The sequence below is a fragment of the Festucalex cinctus genome, chromosome 3, assembly GCF_051991245.1.
Source record: "Festucalex cinctus isolate MCC-2025b chromosome 3, RoL_Fcin_1.0, whole genome shotgun sequence".
NCBI lineage: Eukaryota > Metazoa > Chordata > Actinopteri > Syngnathiformes > Syngnathidae > Festucalex > Festucalex cinctus.
Genome location: NC_135413.1, coordinates 12,954,747 through 12,970,762, shown reverse-complemented (window position 1 = coordinate 12,970,762; position 16,016 = coordinate 12,954,747). Strand labels below are relative to the sequence as shown.

Here is a 16,016-nt window from a genome sequence, read left to right as displayed (position 1 = left end):
TGGAACTAGACAATATAATAATGACAACTGTTAATATTTGGAACCTTTCTAACAAACATTATTTACTTAATTAAGTGAAAATGTGTGTGATTCCCTCCCCGAGTAGTTCAAGTAGCTAGGGGTGTGAATTGCCTAGTACCTGACGATTCGATTCGTATCACGATTCACAGGTCACGATTCGATTCGATACCGATTAATCCCGATACGAATTTATAAGTCGATTGTTGCGATTTTTTTTCATTCAAATTTAGAAAATACTTATCAGTAAGCTTGTAGAGTGTAAGATTTATATGAAAATGTATTATTTATTTATCTGAAATTTCAGCCTTATAGAAGTTGTAATCTGTTTCATGTTTGAACAGCATTAAATATAAAATATTAAGGCTTAATGTTCCGTTCATATAACATTCTTCCATGCTTAAGGTGTGAATCCTAAAAAAAATAATAAAAAAAATTAAAATTAAAAATTAAAAAAAAATCGATTCTGCCGATTATTGAATCGATTCGAGAATCGCGCGATGTAGTATCGCGATATATCGCCGAATCGATTTTTTTTAACACCCCTACAAGTAGTGAATTAGCTACTGGGTGTTAGCCTCCATGCTAAGCTGAACACACCACTGTTAGCTAGCGGGGATTCAATGCAAGGCAATGCAGCTCCATTCATATATTGCATTTAATACACAACATAATTCAATGTGTTTAGCTTATCATGGTGAAAAGTTTAGCGGAGTCTCTTCTCTTTTAACTTACCTTCGAAGCATGTGTCTCGCGTTGTGGGTGCGTGTGTGACCGGCTACTGTGATACACGGCATACACTACTGATTGGTTCTGGCTCTTGCACGGCTAACCAATCAAATGCTGCTATGGGCGTTACGTTGCTGGAGTTGGACTCCATAACAGACAGAGACGCTCTGGGCTGCATTCGAAGCAAAAAAGACGGAGTTTTAAATGGATCGCTCATATCGGCCGTCAGATTAATAAAACAGACCGATACCGATATGTACCAATATGTCAAATATCGGCCCCGATTATCGGCCCATCTCTACACAAAATGGCAAAATACAGGCTGGGGGGGTAGGGGTTTTCGGACAAAATCACCACCAAACATTAACATAAGCCCAGATGTGTAGACTGAGAAAACATCCTGTATTTAAAAAGTCCATTTTCCTGAGTGAAACCGGCAGACTGGGCCTTTAAAACATGGAACTGAATGAAAATGGTATGAACAACTACACAGGTACAATCAAGATTGACTTACCTCAATTCCTGCTGCCTGTCTTTGTCCTGGGCTATCACGCACTGTCTGAAGAATCTACAGAAGGAAAAAAATATATATTGAAATTCGATACATATCAAAACTGAAAACAATTTAGAGTCAGTAACGAAATTTATTTTGTTTATTTTTTATTTATTTTATTTTTTTTACTAGGAGCACAGTGGCCCCTAACCTGAAATTTTAGGCACGCAAGGAGAAAACTGAAGCACTCATTAATCACAAATTGGCTTGCAAAGTAAATATTGGTATTTCTATATATTTTCACTTTATGACTGAAAAATGGGCGCAAGTGTGGAGCAGAATTTGCCAGCATTAGGGATGTTCCAAAAAATATCATCTGCGATATTACCGGTATATTTTTTTTAGGTGATAAATAATTGACATATCGCGAAATTGACGTGATGACATAATACGTAACATTATACGTCTTCATGTCAACTTGGACGTACACGCGTCGTTTGTTCGCTGCTGCACAAAAAAACAATGTAGGAGCTTGTGAGGCTGCAAGAGCTGCAGCCAGTTCTTACAACCACTTCTGTGGCGTCTTCGACAAAGTCGGAGGGAGCTTCGTCGTGTGGAGGCTGTTTTGATACAACAGGTCAGATATAATGCTTAAAAAAAAAAAAAAAAAAAAACAGTCGTTTGCAAATCGTGCAGGAAAACTGTTGCCGTAAACATATAAGCAGCTCGTGTTGGTTGAGGGTGAACAAAAGTTCATTAGACGCACTCCTTATGAGAAGGAAGAAAAAAAAATTTAAAAAAATAAAATAAAATAAAAAAACAGACCGTGGTTGGTTAATACTGAAGCTGTCGTGTATTGTTTGGCCAAGATCAGCAATCCGCGGTGTTTATTTTACCGTGACCTGTAATTCGCCATCTAATTCACGCGAGTTTGTGATGCTTATCAACTGCTAAGCTAATATGCTCTTGACGAGAAGGCGTGCACGTTTCTATCGCGCAGCGCCCTAACAGTGCACATTTGTTTATTCATACCTGCTAGTAATGTCTACAAGGAAACGCGGCATTTTCTCGCTACTCTAAATAAACAATCAGAGCCATTCACGGCAAAATAACGCTCGAGGAGGGTTGCCACCGGTTGCGGCAAAAATAACCACTGCCAAAAGAAACGCTGAGGAAAAACCATTTTTTTTAACAATACACTTGCTTGCGATGTATAAAGCATGACGCCACAAACTGGCTGCTACCGTATCATTGGCGACCCCCCCCCCCCCCCAATATCACGAGGCTCAACCACACAAGAGAAAATAGTGGACTTTTTTGACTCATGCAATTCACCACTGACTTCTGAAGGTATGTGCTTTCATTGTATTTGCTAAGTATATGTCCTTTAAGCAGTTATGTTATAATTCGCAGGGTAAACACTATCTGGTAGGGGTGTGCCAAAAAATCGATTCATAAAAGAATAGAGATTCTCATTTAGTAATGGAGTCGAATCGATATTAATATCCAAAAATCGATTTTATTTAAATTAGAAATGAAGAAGAAGGGGAAAAGGGCGTTGTAGCCCATATGCTGTTTTTGTGGAAAAAGGCACTTACAATACAAAATTAATAAATGTTTAAAAAAAAAATAAAAAATAAAAAATAAAAAATTAAAAAAAAAATAAGACACTTTAATGTCTCTATTTGTCATTTTGTCTTGCAAAGCAGACTGGAGTAGATCATGACAATGTTGTGCATATCTGTAAATTGAAGCAGAAATCATTTGTCAATCAAATAATTTTGAATCGAAAATCGTTTGAATCAATAATCGAAAATCGATTCTAAATTGAATCGTAGACCCAAAAATCATAATCGAATACAATCGTGAGACAAAGATTCCCCGCTCTACTATCTGGCCTGTTTTTATTTCCATTGTATTCCATTACAGTTGGTATATTTGCCCACTGTTTACATTTCAATTCTGGAAAAAAATGGTGGCTTAAATATTGTTGCTGCAATAAAAGTGCTATTATTCTGAAGTGTCAATCACAAATCTATTGTTCAGTAATTATTACCAATATTGTCAAAAATATCACCGCAAAGTTATTTGAAATATCGTGATATGATTTTTAGGCCATATCGCACACCCCTAGCCAACAACAAAAAATACTCAAGAATTGATAAAAATGTATTTGTCACGCATGTGTGCGTACATGAAAAGTTTAGTTGCACTGTCTCAAATGTTGGGGGCATCTAGAACACTGCATTAGTTTAACTCTTTGTTGATATTGCATCACAAATCCATATCCTGAGCATTTCATCTATTTGACAATGGGCCTGAATGCATTTACTAAAATATATACATATATATATATGATGAGATGACCAACCTGTGTGCACTCAAGTGACTGCCAGAGCGAAGCAGCAATTTCAGGTGATTTGCCGAAGGCTGCCAAGCAGCGAAGAAGCTCAGCTTTCAGGACAGGCGGAACACTGCACTGTAGCAACCCCAGCATCGCCACCACAGGATTCCACTGGGGTTGCTCACACAATGCCAGGCGAGCATTTTCACTCTAGAAAACACACAAAAATATGTACATAATATTCTGAAGGTGCACCCAAACTATTAGAAAACAGATTATCCCAACAACCATACCCATGTAATAATTGTAGTCAGTAACTGCAAAAATGAGGTAAGTCCTTCTATTTCTCGTTGGGTAATTCCCCCTATAGGTGGGTGCCAATAATGAAGTGCATCAGGGTTTGATAGATGTCGTCGCAAATTCTCATGGTAGAGTATGAGGGAGTAGAAAAAATGCTCCCATGACACTCGACAGCCTGCTGCTCCCTGGATTTTATTACCTGCATTAAAGGACATGAAGGTACTTGGTGTCAAAATGTTATGTGATGACATGCACTAAAACTAAAAGAATCGGCTGGGAGCAACAACATTCATTTCATTCCTCATACCATGTGACACTCCATTGGTTTTCAGCAGGCTGAAGCAGTAGTGAGCACAGTGAGGACCACTGGCAAGCCCTTTCAGCATCCGGAGATAGGAGATATAGAGAGTGGATGGCAGAAGGTCTCCCATTTGACGCACAAATTTGGACAGAACCATCTGCATCAGTGCGAAGACATTGAAATGGTGAGCTGATGTAAAAATAGAACTTGTCTGGGGACAAACATTAAAACTTTTATGCTTATTCTGGGAACATGAAAAAATATTACCTGTTTATGTGTCGGCCTTTGCATTGCTAATCCCAGGTAGGACCCTTGTAGTGAGTTGTGTTGGAGGGGCTCTGTGGGACACCAGAACTCCAGACCCAACTCTAGTCCAAATTGATCTGTACTGTAGAAATCTCCTATCTGAAAAAGAAACATACAAAAACAAAAGTGTAACTACACTGACAAAAAAACAATGATTTCACTTTTAAAGTTGAAACACTATCTTGAGGTAAGCACTAGTCTAAAATAATTTGTTCAAAACTGATTTCAATTCAATCTATGCTGTCTTTGTAAAGGTAGAATGCATTTATGCTGCTTTTGTATTATTAGAAAATTGTGAGTGTAAACATGTATACGCAAGTGTCTGTGTGTATTTCTAGGACACTGACAAGCATCATGAGGTGGTCCAAGTCCTTGCGCAATGATGATGGAGGCTGATTATCCATTTGTAACGACATATGCACCAAGCGGGCATCCTCATCAGCACAGTTGCGTAGCTGCTTCACCTAAAAAGGCATTAAAAACCAAACCAATTCAATGTAAAAACTTGGAAAGGAATGTCTTAAATATTTCATGACAACAACACAAATGCGATGGCTCACCTTCATTGGCATTAGTGCCAGAAAATCTGTGATGAGTGAATGGAGACGGCGGATGTAAAACTCCTCCTGGTGGAACCTCTCACAATTGAGCAGACCCTCTTTAATGAAGAGGAAAACGTCTCCCATGACGGCCAGGTCTGCCAGTGCCTCGTCTTCCTCCGTGAACTCCATGAGGGCTGGCCAGAGCAAAGTTCCATTTTATAAGCACAATACTCAAAGAAAGGGTATAGTAATTTCAAAATCGAAAAAGATGTGAACCTAACCTGCCCCCTGTGGCAGCTGGGACAGCGCTCTCAGACAAAGAGCCCAAGTCAGGCAACACACAGCCTGCAGGCCAGGAAGATTCCATGGCTGGCTGGCCATCAAACGATTGTGCACTGCTGACACATAATCTCTCTCTGTGAACAGCGGCAGCCCCTGGAGCAGATCTAAAGAAAGATCAAATGGCAAACGCACACTAATGAATACAGTTACGATCAGTAGGAATTCTGTCAATCATGCCGACTTTCATAATAAGGTTGAATTGTGTGGAAATCACAGAGGGCATAATGGTTGCACTACTTGCAACAAGCCACTCAGAGCACAATTATGTCTTAAAGGGGCACGATACAAGATTCCGGGTTTTTGCACATTTGCGACCCCTCTGGCGAAACGTGGAATGGACCCCAGCGACGCGCACACAGCCAGGAGCGTGCGCGACTTCTCGGGCACGAGCAAACCTCCAAGTTAATCGAACAAACGTAAACACGGAGCACGCCTTTTAGGCTTAATAATGTCTCAAGAGGGAAGAAACGTATTAATCTTCAAGTTACTTTATATGTGAAAATCATTTTGAGTGACAAAAGCGTACATAATTACAACCTTCCAAACGTAAATGGTGCATTCCGTGAATCCGATGACATTGAGGATAGCAGTGCGTTGCTAATATGCCCAAGTGCGGAGACATTAGTTAGCGACCGTGTGGTAGTTTTATTCTGCACTGCTAATCATAAATAGACCCTATCGTATTTTTGTTACGAAGTCTTACCGTTTTAGCAAAAAGTCAGCAAGCTGTGGGTCACGTTTCATTCCCAGGATAGCTCTTAGCTCTCTCCACCTGACGAACGCTGCTCCTATATTTATCCGCGTCCTCCCGTGACGCTGGTCTGAAAGTTTTTTACTTCTCTTTGTCTTCCGTGGAGTCTCCATAAGGGATTGAGACGCATCGGGTGCAGGTCTCTTCAAGTCCATCTTGAATTAGCTGTCCTGCCCGTGAAGTTGCGTGAACAATCGCGAGAGCTAACATGGACAATAGCGTGCACGCGCATGACGTCATGCTCAGAGCAAAAGCTAAAGTTTCCGGCCCGAACGCTCCAACATTTTTTCCTTTTACAGAAAAATAGGGGCAACAGTCCTTGTGCCACAGTCGTGCCTCCTGTCCATTATACAATTGTTAAAACATTTGCGGGTGAAAAATATGGTTATTTTAACGCTCAAATTTGAGTCTACTCTTGCATCGTGCACCTTTAAAAGTAGCTGAACAATGAATGGAAAATTTGGTATGGACCAATCTGAAGCTGAAAATCACATGTATGTAAATACGCTTATAAATACAGTTGCATACACCAAGAGCGGTACCTTGACTCACAAACAATACAGATACATTTTTCCTAGAAATTTCCAAATTGTTCTAAATGTTATCAACAATTCTCACCTTCTCTATCTTCAGTTCCTTCCTCAATGAAGCTGACATCCAAACAGTACATCAGTGCCATGACCAGAGCCAGGTTCACACTATCCAGTGAGCCATCATCTTGAACCGAAACTGTCTCCAAGTGGCCAATGAGAGCCAGGATGTCATCTTTTGTCAAAGGGGATTGGCAGGTCCATGCAAACAGGCTCTCTGCAAGGACCTGCCTACATTCTTGAATGAGGTCTGAAACCTGGGAGGGAAAATTGAAGTTGGTATAATGTCAGTTAAAACCAGAAAAAATCAACTATGGCAAAATAATAGCTTAGATGGGTAAAAAAGAAAAATATTCACTCCTACCTCCTTCCTGTGCTTTTCATTGCCCAGACCTCGCACATTCTGCAGCCGCTCAAACTCACGTGTCAGATTGACCTCATTTACCAAGGTGAGGATGTGGTTGGTCAATCCCTGGCTCATCAGTTCATCTGTGAAGTGTGTCGTCAAGGATACAAGCTCTCCACTAAGTGAGGCGGGGGGGGGTAGAAGTCAGTCAACACATTTTAAGAATATAGATGTTCTGAATAATTGAATCCCTGTAATAAATTTGCTCAAATGCTGAAATGACTTTGAGAACAACTGGTGGCAGTTACCTGAGATTCAGCGTAAAAGTCTTGCCATGGCGTGATTGGATAAGTGCGCGCAGACAGTTGGCCACACAAAGCTTCCCATCCCAATAGAGAAGCACTGCCACCAAGTCACGTGTCAAACCTGGAAAGCGGGACTGTTGCTGCTCACCTGGGGGATAAATAAAGAGAGACAAACATCATTCATTATATACACAAGGGCCTTAGAATAAATGTGGGTGGTAAAGACACCATTGTTGTATACATCTGTCTGGTGGATTTCTGTATTCTATATACAGGACTGTCTCAGAAAATTAGAATATTGTGATAATGTCCATTATTTTCTGTAATGCAATTAAATAAGCAAAAATGGCATACATTCTGGATTCATTACAAATCAACTGAAATATTGCAAGACTTTTATTGTTTTAATATTGCTGATTATGTCTTTTTTTTTTTTTTACTTGGTCTGAGGAAATATTCTAATATTTTGAGGTAGGATATTTGAGTTTTCTTAAGCTGTAAGCCATAATGAGCAATATTAAAAAAATAAAAGGCTTGCAATATTTCAGCTGATTTGTATTTAATCTAGAATGTATGCCATTCTTGTTTATTTAATTGCATTACAGAAAATAATGGACTATCACAACACAATATTCTAATTTTCTGAGACAGTCCTGTATATTCAAGGACATTTGATTTTGTTTTTGTACGGACCTGCCAGCAAAAGCTCCATAGCTGCCAGTTCTCCAAGGTCAAATAAATCACTGAGGATGAAGGCCTCTGAAATAAGCTGCCCTGAGAGGAGTACGGATCCCTGCTGACCCTGGATGGCGATTCCTTCAGTGCTGGCTTTCCGCAACTTTTCTCTCTGCGCTGCACTCTTTGACTAAAAATGAGGAAGAAGACGATGTTGCAAGCACATCACGTGGGGCATTATAGTGAATACACCTGCAATAAAATGACACTTCTAGGAAGGCTATGGCTCATGGCTCACCGGGTTCTTAAAGAAGGATAGAAAGTATGGCTTGTGTTTTTTCAACTGTAGGTTGAGCAGATGGAAGTCCTCTGGCTGTCTTCTTAAAAACGCCCCCTCCACTGTCTCCCATAGTTCCTTTAGTGGCTCCCACAGACTGGCACCTATGTGAAAACAGGACATTTCAAAGTTCAGGTATCAGGTATACGACATACAAGACTTTGAAATAAATTAGGGACATTCAGTTTTCGGTGAAATTTCATGATGAACCTAAAATGCACTTTTTACCTTTCTAGGTGAGCTTAATCGGTTGTGGAAAAGTATAGAGAAGGTCAAATTAAGTTTACATATAGCCTGACAATAGTGGCAACTAGCCACACCCACTTTCTGTCTTTCAAAAAAGTGGGTCTGGAAAGGCTGCCATTGACACAGACTTAGCTCAGCTTGAAATCAAATTTGTTTATTTACAATGACGTATTCTTCGTGAGCAATGTCACGCTTTGGCGCCGAAAGTCTATCATCACACAAATCAAGTTTTAACCGCAACAACCTAAGTCATTCACTGCTGCCTCTCTTCGAGTAGCCGTGTTGAATTTACTCCGTATCCACCCACAGCCACTGTTTACTCACAGGCTTACATATGACTATGATATGTACATATGTATTATATGTACGCCCGCGTGTTTACTACTTTGTCATACATTTGTACCGCTTTTCTGACGTCACGTCCGCTCTTCACTGATTGGGTCTTCAAAACCAATATCTCAAACCCATCCAACCATCCATCCATTTTCTTAACTGCTTGCTCCTCACAAGGGTCGTGGGGGTGCTGGAGCCAATCCAAGCTGGCTTAGGGCAGTAGGCAGGGCACACCCTGAACTTGTTGCCAGCCAATCGCAGCATCTCAAACCTCTTATGATTAATGTAAATGAAAAGCAGACAACATGAACTTTTGAAAAAAAAAAAAAAACTTATATTTTTTTAAACTTTTTTTAAGATTAGTGTTATTAGTTTAGTAACATTTTGGAACTTTATACTGGGAGAGAGAAATTCATCCATCCATTTCTGAACCGCTTGCTCCTCACAAGGGTCGCGGGGGGTGCTGGAGCCTATCCGAGCTGGCTATGGGCAGCAGGCGGGGTACACCCTGAACTGGTTGCCAGCAAATCGCAGGGAGAGAGAAATTAAAATCCAAAATTGGGTGGAAAAAGACACACTAAGAAATAAATAATGGAAAACTGTTGATGTGAATAAATGTATGTTTAAATTCAATTCAGTTCAATTAATTAGTGAGGAAGAAGAAAAGTTGTAGTACTAATATAAAAAACAATAAAAATCAAGTTAGTTCTTATATGTCACATTTTTGAGACAGTGGTCCCTTGAGAAAGAAACTCCGATATTCTGTATGTTTCACACATTGGAGATTGCAGAGAGAAGCATATATTACAGAAAGTCTACGGACGTTCATCCGACAAATTGCTCAACAAAACAAGTAAACACACTGTTGAGAGACTATGCCCTCAGTTGATTGTTTATATGTACTCATGTGTAATGTTGCGCTGTGCCACTGTGAGGCGCTCAAACACTTTGTTCTTTTATCTTTCTTTTGCTTCCGTGTTGAGCCTGAAGGCTGTTGGAATGCAGACGTGTTTTGTTGTGCTCTACAATAAATACGCTATACTTGGCTAAAGAAACTTAATCTTTCAGTCATCCATTCATCCGAATGCATCGTTAAGCTGCCAAAACTTAACACACACCAGTGACATGTCGTGAAATAACTTATTTTAAAATAATTGTTGAATTGAGCAACTGCATTGACATGATGTGTGTGAAGGTGATGGACACAGTTAAACGCCCCAGCAAATAATGTATGTTATTAGCTGAGCTGTTTGTTTGTTTGTTTGTTTGTTTGTTTTTTTTAATTCCACGTTTGTTCCTAATCAAGTGAAGTTGTCGAGGTATAGCAGCTCCTTTAGCCTAGCAGCCCATGCGCGCAGCGTTCACGACGATGCTTTTTACTGCTTTTACTTTTTAAACCCAGGGAAAACATGCATTGAAAACATATATAAATGTGCTTGTTAGCTAGGTCCAATAATTAGTTACCACTAGAAATTAATAAAAATATGAAACATTAAGAAATTGTGGTTCATACCCTTATTTAGCGCCATCTGCAACGCCATGACACAATCCAAACCGTGGACACTGGACAGTGGGCGGTCCGTTAGTGCCGGAATTAAATTTAAAAAAGCCAAGCTTTCAAACATATTCTTTCATCATTATTTATTTATTTATTTATTTTAAATAAAAGTACATTTCAAATATCTGCCGAGACAGCGATCTATGTTTTGCTATATATTGAAAACATGACCACAATTCATTACACTTCTGTCAGGCAGGGTCTTGGGGTTCTTTAGTGGGAATTGTAGTTCACCAAGGTTGTTGGCTTAAATTTAGACTTTATGGGTTATTAATTTTGGTATATACTATTAATATTTGAATATACTATCATTATTGCCTTTTCGCCATTTAAAAAAACAAAAACAAAATACAAGCCTTAAACTGAAAAAAATAATAATACTACAAGTGGAACCCAAGTGATTTTTGTACGTCTACTACCCGGACTATTGTAGTGTAACACTACCACGATGTTGTGACCGCTGCAAGTAAACCTACGAATTCAACACGCCATAGCATTTGCTCTTGTTTTATTGCAGCGTAGCGTATATTCGACTGTGCAATGGCACGTGTTGTGAAAGTGTTTCGGACATTGCGTAATCATTGGAAAAAGTCAACATTTGCTGTGTGTGTCCTATCTTATGGAAGCCACTGGCTTTTTGGAAAATACTGGTGAGTATCAATATCAACTGGACAACTCAACATAAAACTCTATTTGTGTCTTATATTTGATTTATTGTATTGTTTCAGTGATAAAGTTGTGCGAAGAGAGGCTTGCCTCGAAGCTAGGGTAAGTCCAATAAAATTCACATTTATTCTGAATTAACTAGTAACTAAATAATATGCTCCAAACTATATTGTATGTATTTATTGTTAGGAATTTGGACGCCAATTAATAGTTCCAAATGAGCGCTTAAAGAAGGCTACCGTGATCCTAAACCCTGCAGCTTATAATGGGTGAGGAACAGACATCTAATAACCATTACTTCATGTGTTTTGTTTAAATAACTTTGTTTCCATCCTTAACAGGAAGGCCAACAATTTGTTTGAAAAGAATGCTGCTCCAATTTTACACCTAGCTGGCATTGAGATTACAGTAGTGAAGGTATTGCATTTGTTCTAAGAGAGTACATTATGTAGTATGATGTAATGCCTAATATGTGTTTTATATCACAACAGACTGATTATGAAGGCCAAGCTAAAAAAATGATGGATCTCATGGAACACACAGACATGCTGATTGTGGCCGGTGGGGATGGCACCTTGCAGGAAGTCATCACAGGTTTACTGCGGCGGTCAGATCAAGTATGTTCATCTATAGCACAGGTCTCAAACTCCAGTCCTCGAGGGCCGCAGTCCTGCATGTTTTAAAGGTTTCTCTCCTCAAACACACATGATTCATCAGCAAGCTCTGCAGGAACCTGATAATGATCGTCATTATATGATTCAGCTGTGTTTGAGGAGAGAAACCTCTAAAACTGCAGCCCTTGAGGACTGGAGTTTGAAACCTGTGATCTATAGTAATTTACTTTTGTGTTTGTACTTCACCAATAAATTCATCATCTCTCTACAGGACTCATTCAGTCACATACCAATTGGATTCATTCCACTTGGCACTCAAAATGTTTTGAGTTCCAGTCTTTATATCCTCAGTAACAACAAGGTCAAGTGAGTATTAAACTCTTCATATTATGCATTTGAGAAAGTCTGAATCATCACAACTTCATAATTCGTCACACTATTCAACTTCATTGCTGATTCAATTTGAGTGTAATCTTTTTTTTTTTTTTTTCTTCACTGTCAGAAATTTCAAAGGCATTGTTTCCGGAAATTTCGTTTGCAAATTTCATTTCCAATGAAGTTGGAACATTATGCATTTCTGTGACATGCTTTTATCAAAATATATCACTGATAAAGAATTGCAGCACACGTCACACGCCCATGTCGTCATTGTGTGTGCACGTTCCCGGCTGCTATCAGGCCATCTCTTTGTCTGCATCATTTAGGAGGCAGACAATAAAATCCTTTTTACTTGATGGTGGCAGCAGTTCACAGGATTAGGTTGCTCATCAACACCGACTCCATTCTTTGCTTGAAAGTGACTCTGGATCTTAGCCCAGACTAGATGATTAGGTCATGAGTCGGGAATGGTTAGATTAGTGGAAGTGCAGTGGTCACTCACACAGACATATTTTCAAAACAACATTTTGACTTGGCAAGTCTACCACCAATTACTACGTTCTCTCAGTTTTTCTCCTTCGGGCATCCGTAGCAGAAAGTTGGCAGCGAAACATGTCAGCCTCCTGTAAGTCGAAGCACGACCCATGTGATACTATATTTGTCTACTGTTAATCAAACTGTGTTCCATGTTCAGTATTTTGTTGCAGGAGCCTAAAATTGAGCAAAATTATACTGATAGCATTCGAAATGTTTTTGCCATTAAAAAAAAAATGCCTACAAATGTGCAGGGACATTACGTCAGCGACTCTGTCCATCCTGAAGGGAGAGACCGTGCCTCTGGATGTCCTTCAAATCCAAGTAAGAAACCTCATTTAAAGACATCAGTAATTCCTTTTTTTTTTTTTTTTTTTTTTTAAATGAGAATTGATTTTAGACTGTTATACAATGAATTTATATGTTCAGATGTGTGTGTTTTCAGGCGGAGACAGAGAAGCCTGTCTTTGCCCTGATGGGGCTGCGTTGGGGTGCTTTTAGAGATGTTTCCGCAACAGTTAGCAAGTAAGACTTGTGGTGACCTGAATTTTTATTTATTTATTTATTTATTTATTTGTTATAACATTGTTCATTTATGGGTATTTTAGTTGAGGTTGATTCATATACTACAAATCAATAATTTATAACATTGGTGTCCAAACTATGGCCCGGGGGCCATTTGCAGCCCGCCGTCCAATTTTCAGTGGCCCGCGACATATGCTAAAAATGCCATTTGACTCAGTTCAAATAAAATAAACAAAACAAAATTTTTTGGAGATGGTCAAATGAAGAAGGGAGGGTATCGAAAAACAGGTGCCATTAAAGGTTATTTTAATTAGCTAAAAATAATGAAAAAAATAAAATTAAAGTCAAAAACAATATTGTTACCAAAATGAAATAAAAACCAAAATGCGTTTTAAAAAATGAAAACTAACTGAAACTACATTTTATGTTTACAAAACTAACTATAATTAGCAAACATGTACTTTTTTTTAGTCTTTGGTAATTAATTTAATCATTGAGCCTTTGGGGATGAATTTACATGTGATTTTTAGTGGATTTATTTTGATATAAACCGGAATAATGACGTTTGAAAGTATGTCACACAGAAGTGATGTCATCTAGCAGCAGCCAATAGAAAAGCACTTTCAGATGATGTTGCACCCATGGTGTTTTTTTAAGTATTGCGCACAAGCAATACACTTTCTTTTTTTTAAACTAATACTAATACTAATACTGAAACTAACAAACTAAACTAAAACAAAGCATTTTTTAAAGAGCTAAACTAATAAAAAACTAACAGAACCACCCTGAAAACTAAAAAAAAAATAACTAAAATGAAAAATTCCCAAACTATAATAACCTTACTGCCATATTACAAATAAATTGTTTTATATAGTGTAGCATGTTTCTAAATATGCAAAAGCACAAATACATTATTTGTACAATTTTTATAAATACAATTTCTCTTCACAACATTATGTGGCCCTCGCGTCCTTCTGATTTTTTGTATGTGGCCCTCAAATGAAAATGTTTGGACACTCCTGGTTTATAAGGTAAATATATTTGAGTTTTGGCAAGCATGATATCACAACAATTTTACCAAGTTACATAGATTTGATAACAGGGACATTCATGGCAATTTAAAAGGAGCAGAAGTCTAAAAATAGATTATATGATATATTTTTTTGGAGGGGGTGCCGAAGTCAGTTGGGATAGGCTCCAGCACCTCCGCGACCCTTGTGAGGAGCAAGTGGCTAAGAAAATGGATGGATGGATATATATTTTTACATTATGTTATGATTTTGCACCTTTTCATCTTTCCATTCTCAGTGCAATATTTGTGTGGATCACATGAAAAAAAACTTAAATATTTTGCATAGGTATTGGTACCTTGGACCACTGAAGACAAATGCTGCTCATTGGTTTCGCACCCTTCGGGTAAGTCTGGATAATGCGACTTTACCACAATGAATATGGTGTGCTCATTAGTCAGTCATGTATTTTTATTGTGCACTATTTTCAAATGACATAGGAGTGGCCCTTACTACATGATGTCACAGTGAACTACTTGACTCCAACCCTTCGGCCCCCTGACTTACCTCCTCACAAGCCTCCCAGACCCAACCTGCTATATCGCATTATCCGCAGGTTGAAAAACTACTTGAATCCACCCCCAGAAGGTATGGCGTAGGTATCGCGGTGACTCCTGTGTTTCAAGACAGAGTACCTCCATTCTTGATTAATGTTTCTTGCAGAGCCTCGAAAAGCAGAAGAACCAGAGCAATGGGAGGAAGAGAAGCTTTCGTCAGTGGAGCTGTTTATTCAAACGCACAACAAGAACCCTGTTGAGCGTGTCAGTATGACAATGAATCAGAGTGCAGTGATAATACATTTTCACTATTCTCTTTATTCTAACTGTATGTGATCTTGCAGCGCATACATGACTCCATGATGATTTGTGCAGAGGCTGACAACTTCACTGTGGGCGAATTCATCACCGTTGGGTTGGTACCATTTGTCTTCATTCAATGCAGAGAGAATGTGAAAATACAACTAGATAAATGTTCGTCTTCTTCCTCACAGAAAACAAAAACATCACAACCCAACTGTTTTCACCGCAAACTCCATAAAACTTGAAGCCAGTGCTTGCCGGCTACAGCTGCCAGAGGTCATTTCAACTACTACAATTATGTTTACAATAATATGACAAGTGAAGTCGAGCAAGGCATGCCTCACACATTACCTCTGTTATCACCCTGTAGGACACCGGCGGCTTTTTTAACATCGACAACGAGGAGTACGAGGCCATGCCTGTGGAAATAAGACTGTTGCCAAGGAAACTACATTTTTTCATTAGTGCAGAGCGCAGACAGCAGTTTCTGTCACATACGCAGTGAAGAGAAACTGGAGGAGATAAAAATAACTCACAAAAAACTGACGGGCAAAACCACCAAACGAAGTACTAAGGAACACACAAAGAGAATGTCTCTAGTTTTAAATTGACATGTGAGCTTTTGTATAGCGCTATGAGCACCATATGGTGTAGATACAAGTGCTATATAAGTGCACTCTATTTACCATTAACTGGGGTCTTTATAATGGGGGTCATCTCAATCTGTATTCCATTTATACATTGTCTTAATAACTTTATTAAATGGCCTATAGTCGACAGATACGTTTGTGACTTCTTTCTGGTGCTTTTCTATAACAGTCTTGTAATCAGTCAAGCAATTTGCACTAATTGTCCTGTAAAGCTCAGTTTTACAGTGTGATTGCAGTAAGACCTGTAAAGCCTCAGTGCTAAA

The 16,016-nt window shown here is 38.9% G+C and overlaps 2 protein-coding genes across 2 annotated transcripts in view; one reads left to right on the top strand and one right to left on the bottom strand.

Annotated features, from left to right (window-relative positions):
• nup205 (nucleoporin 205) overlaps positions 1–10,534 on the bottom strand; it is a 28,117-nt gene extending 17,583 nt beyond the window's left edge. The window contains exons 1-14 of the mRNA XM_077515918.1: positions 10,472–10,534; positions 8,341–8,483; positions 8,061–8,232; positions 7,371–7,515; positions 7,081–7,240; positions 6,745–6,973; positions 5,315–5,479; positions 5,052–5,227; positions 4,839–4,955; positions 4,453–4,590; positions 4,192–4,342; positions 3,878–4,083; positions 3,612–3,794; positions 1,262–1,315 (exon numbers count right to left, since the gene is read on the bottom strand). Of these exons, the coding sequence (XP_077372044.1) occupies positions 1,262–1,315; positions 3,612–3,794; positions 3,878–4,083; positions 4,192–4,342; positions 4,453–4,590; positions 4,839–4,955; positions 5,052–5,227; positions 5,315–5,479; positions 6,745–6,973; positions 7,081–7,240; positions 7,371–7,515; positions 8,061–8,232; positions 8,341–8,483; positions 10,472–10,499 (2,067 nt within the window). The 5' untranslated portion in view covers positions 10,500–10,534. The remainder of the gene's footprint in view (positions 1–1,261; positions 1,316–3,611; positions 3,795–3,877; positions 4,084–4,191; positions 4,343–4,452; positions 4,591–4,838; positions 4,956–5,051; positions 5,228–5,314; positions 5,480–6,744; positions 6,974–7,080; positions 7,241–7,370; positions 7,516–8,060; positions 8,233–8,340; positions 8,484–10,471) is intronic.
• A 381-nt stretch (positions 10,535–10,915) lies between these two features.
• agk (acylglycerol kinase) lies at positions 10,916–15,882 on the top strand. The gene is made up of 14 exons (XM_077515914.1): positions 10,916–11,166; positions 11,245–11,284; positions 11,372–11,451; positions 11,524–11,599; positions 11,674–11,799; positions 12,068–12,162; positions 12,963–13,032; positions 13,154–13,233; positions 14,592–14,649; positions 14,744–14,891; positions 14,967–15,064; positions 15,145–15,215; positions 15,295–15,379; positions 15,474–15,882. The coding sequence occupies exons 1-14, from the start codon at positions 11,057–11,059 to the stop codon at positions 15,606–15,608; spliced, it is 1,272 nt and encodes a 423-aa protein (XP_077372040.1). The 5' UTR covers positions 10,916–11,056; the 3' UTR covers positions 15,609–15,882.
• The last annotated feature ends 134 nt before the right edge of the window (positions 15,883–16,016 follow it).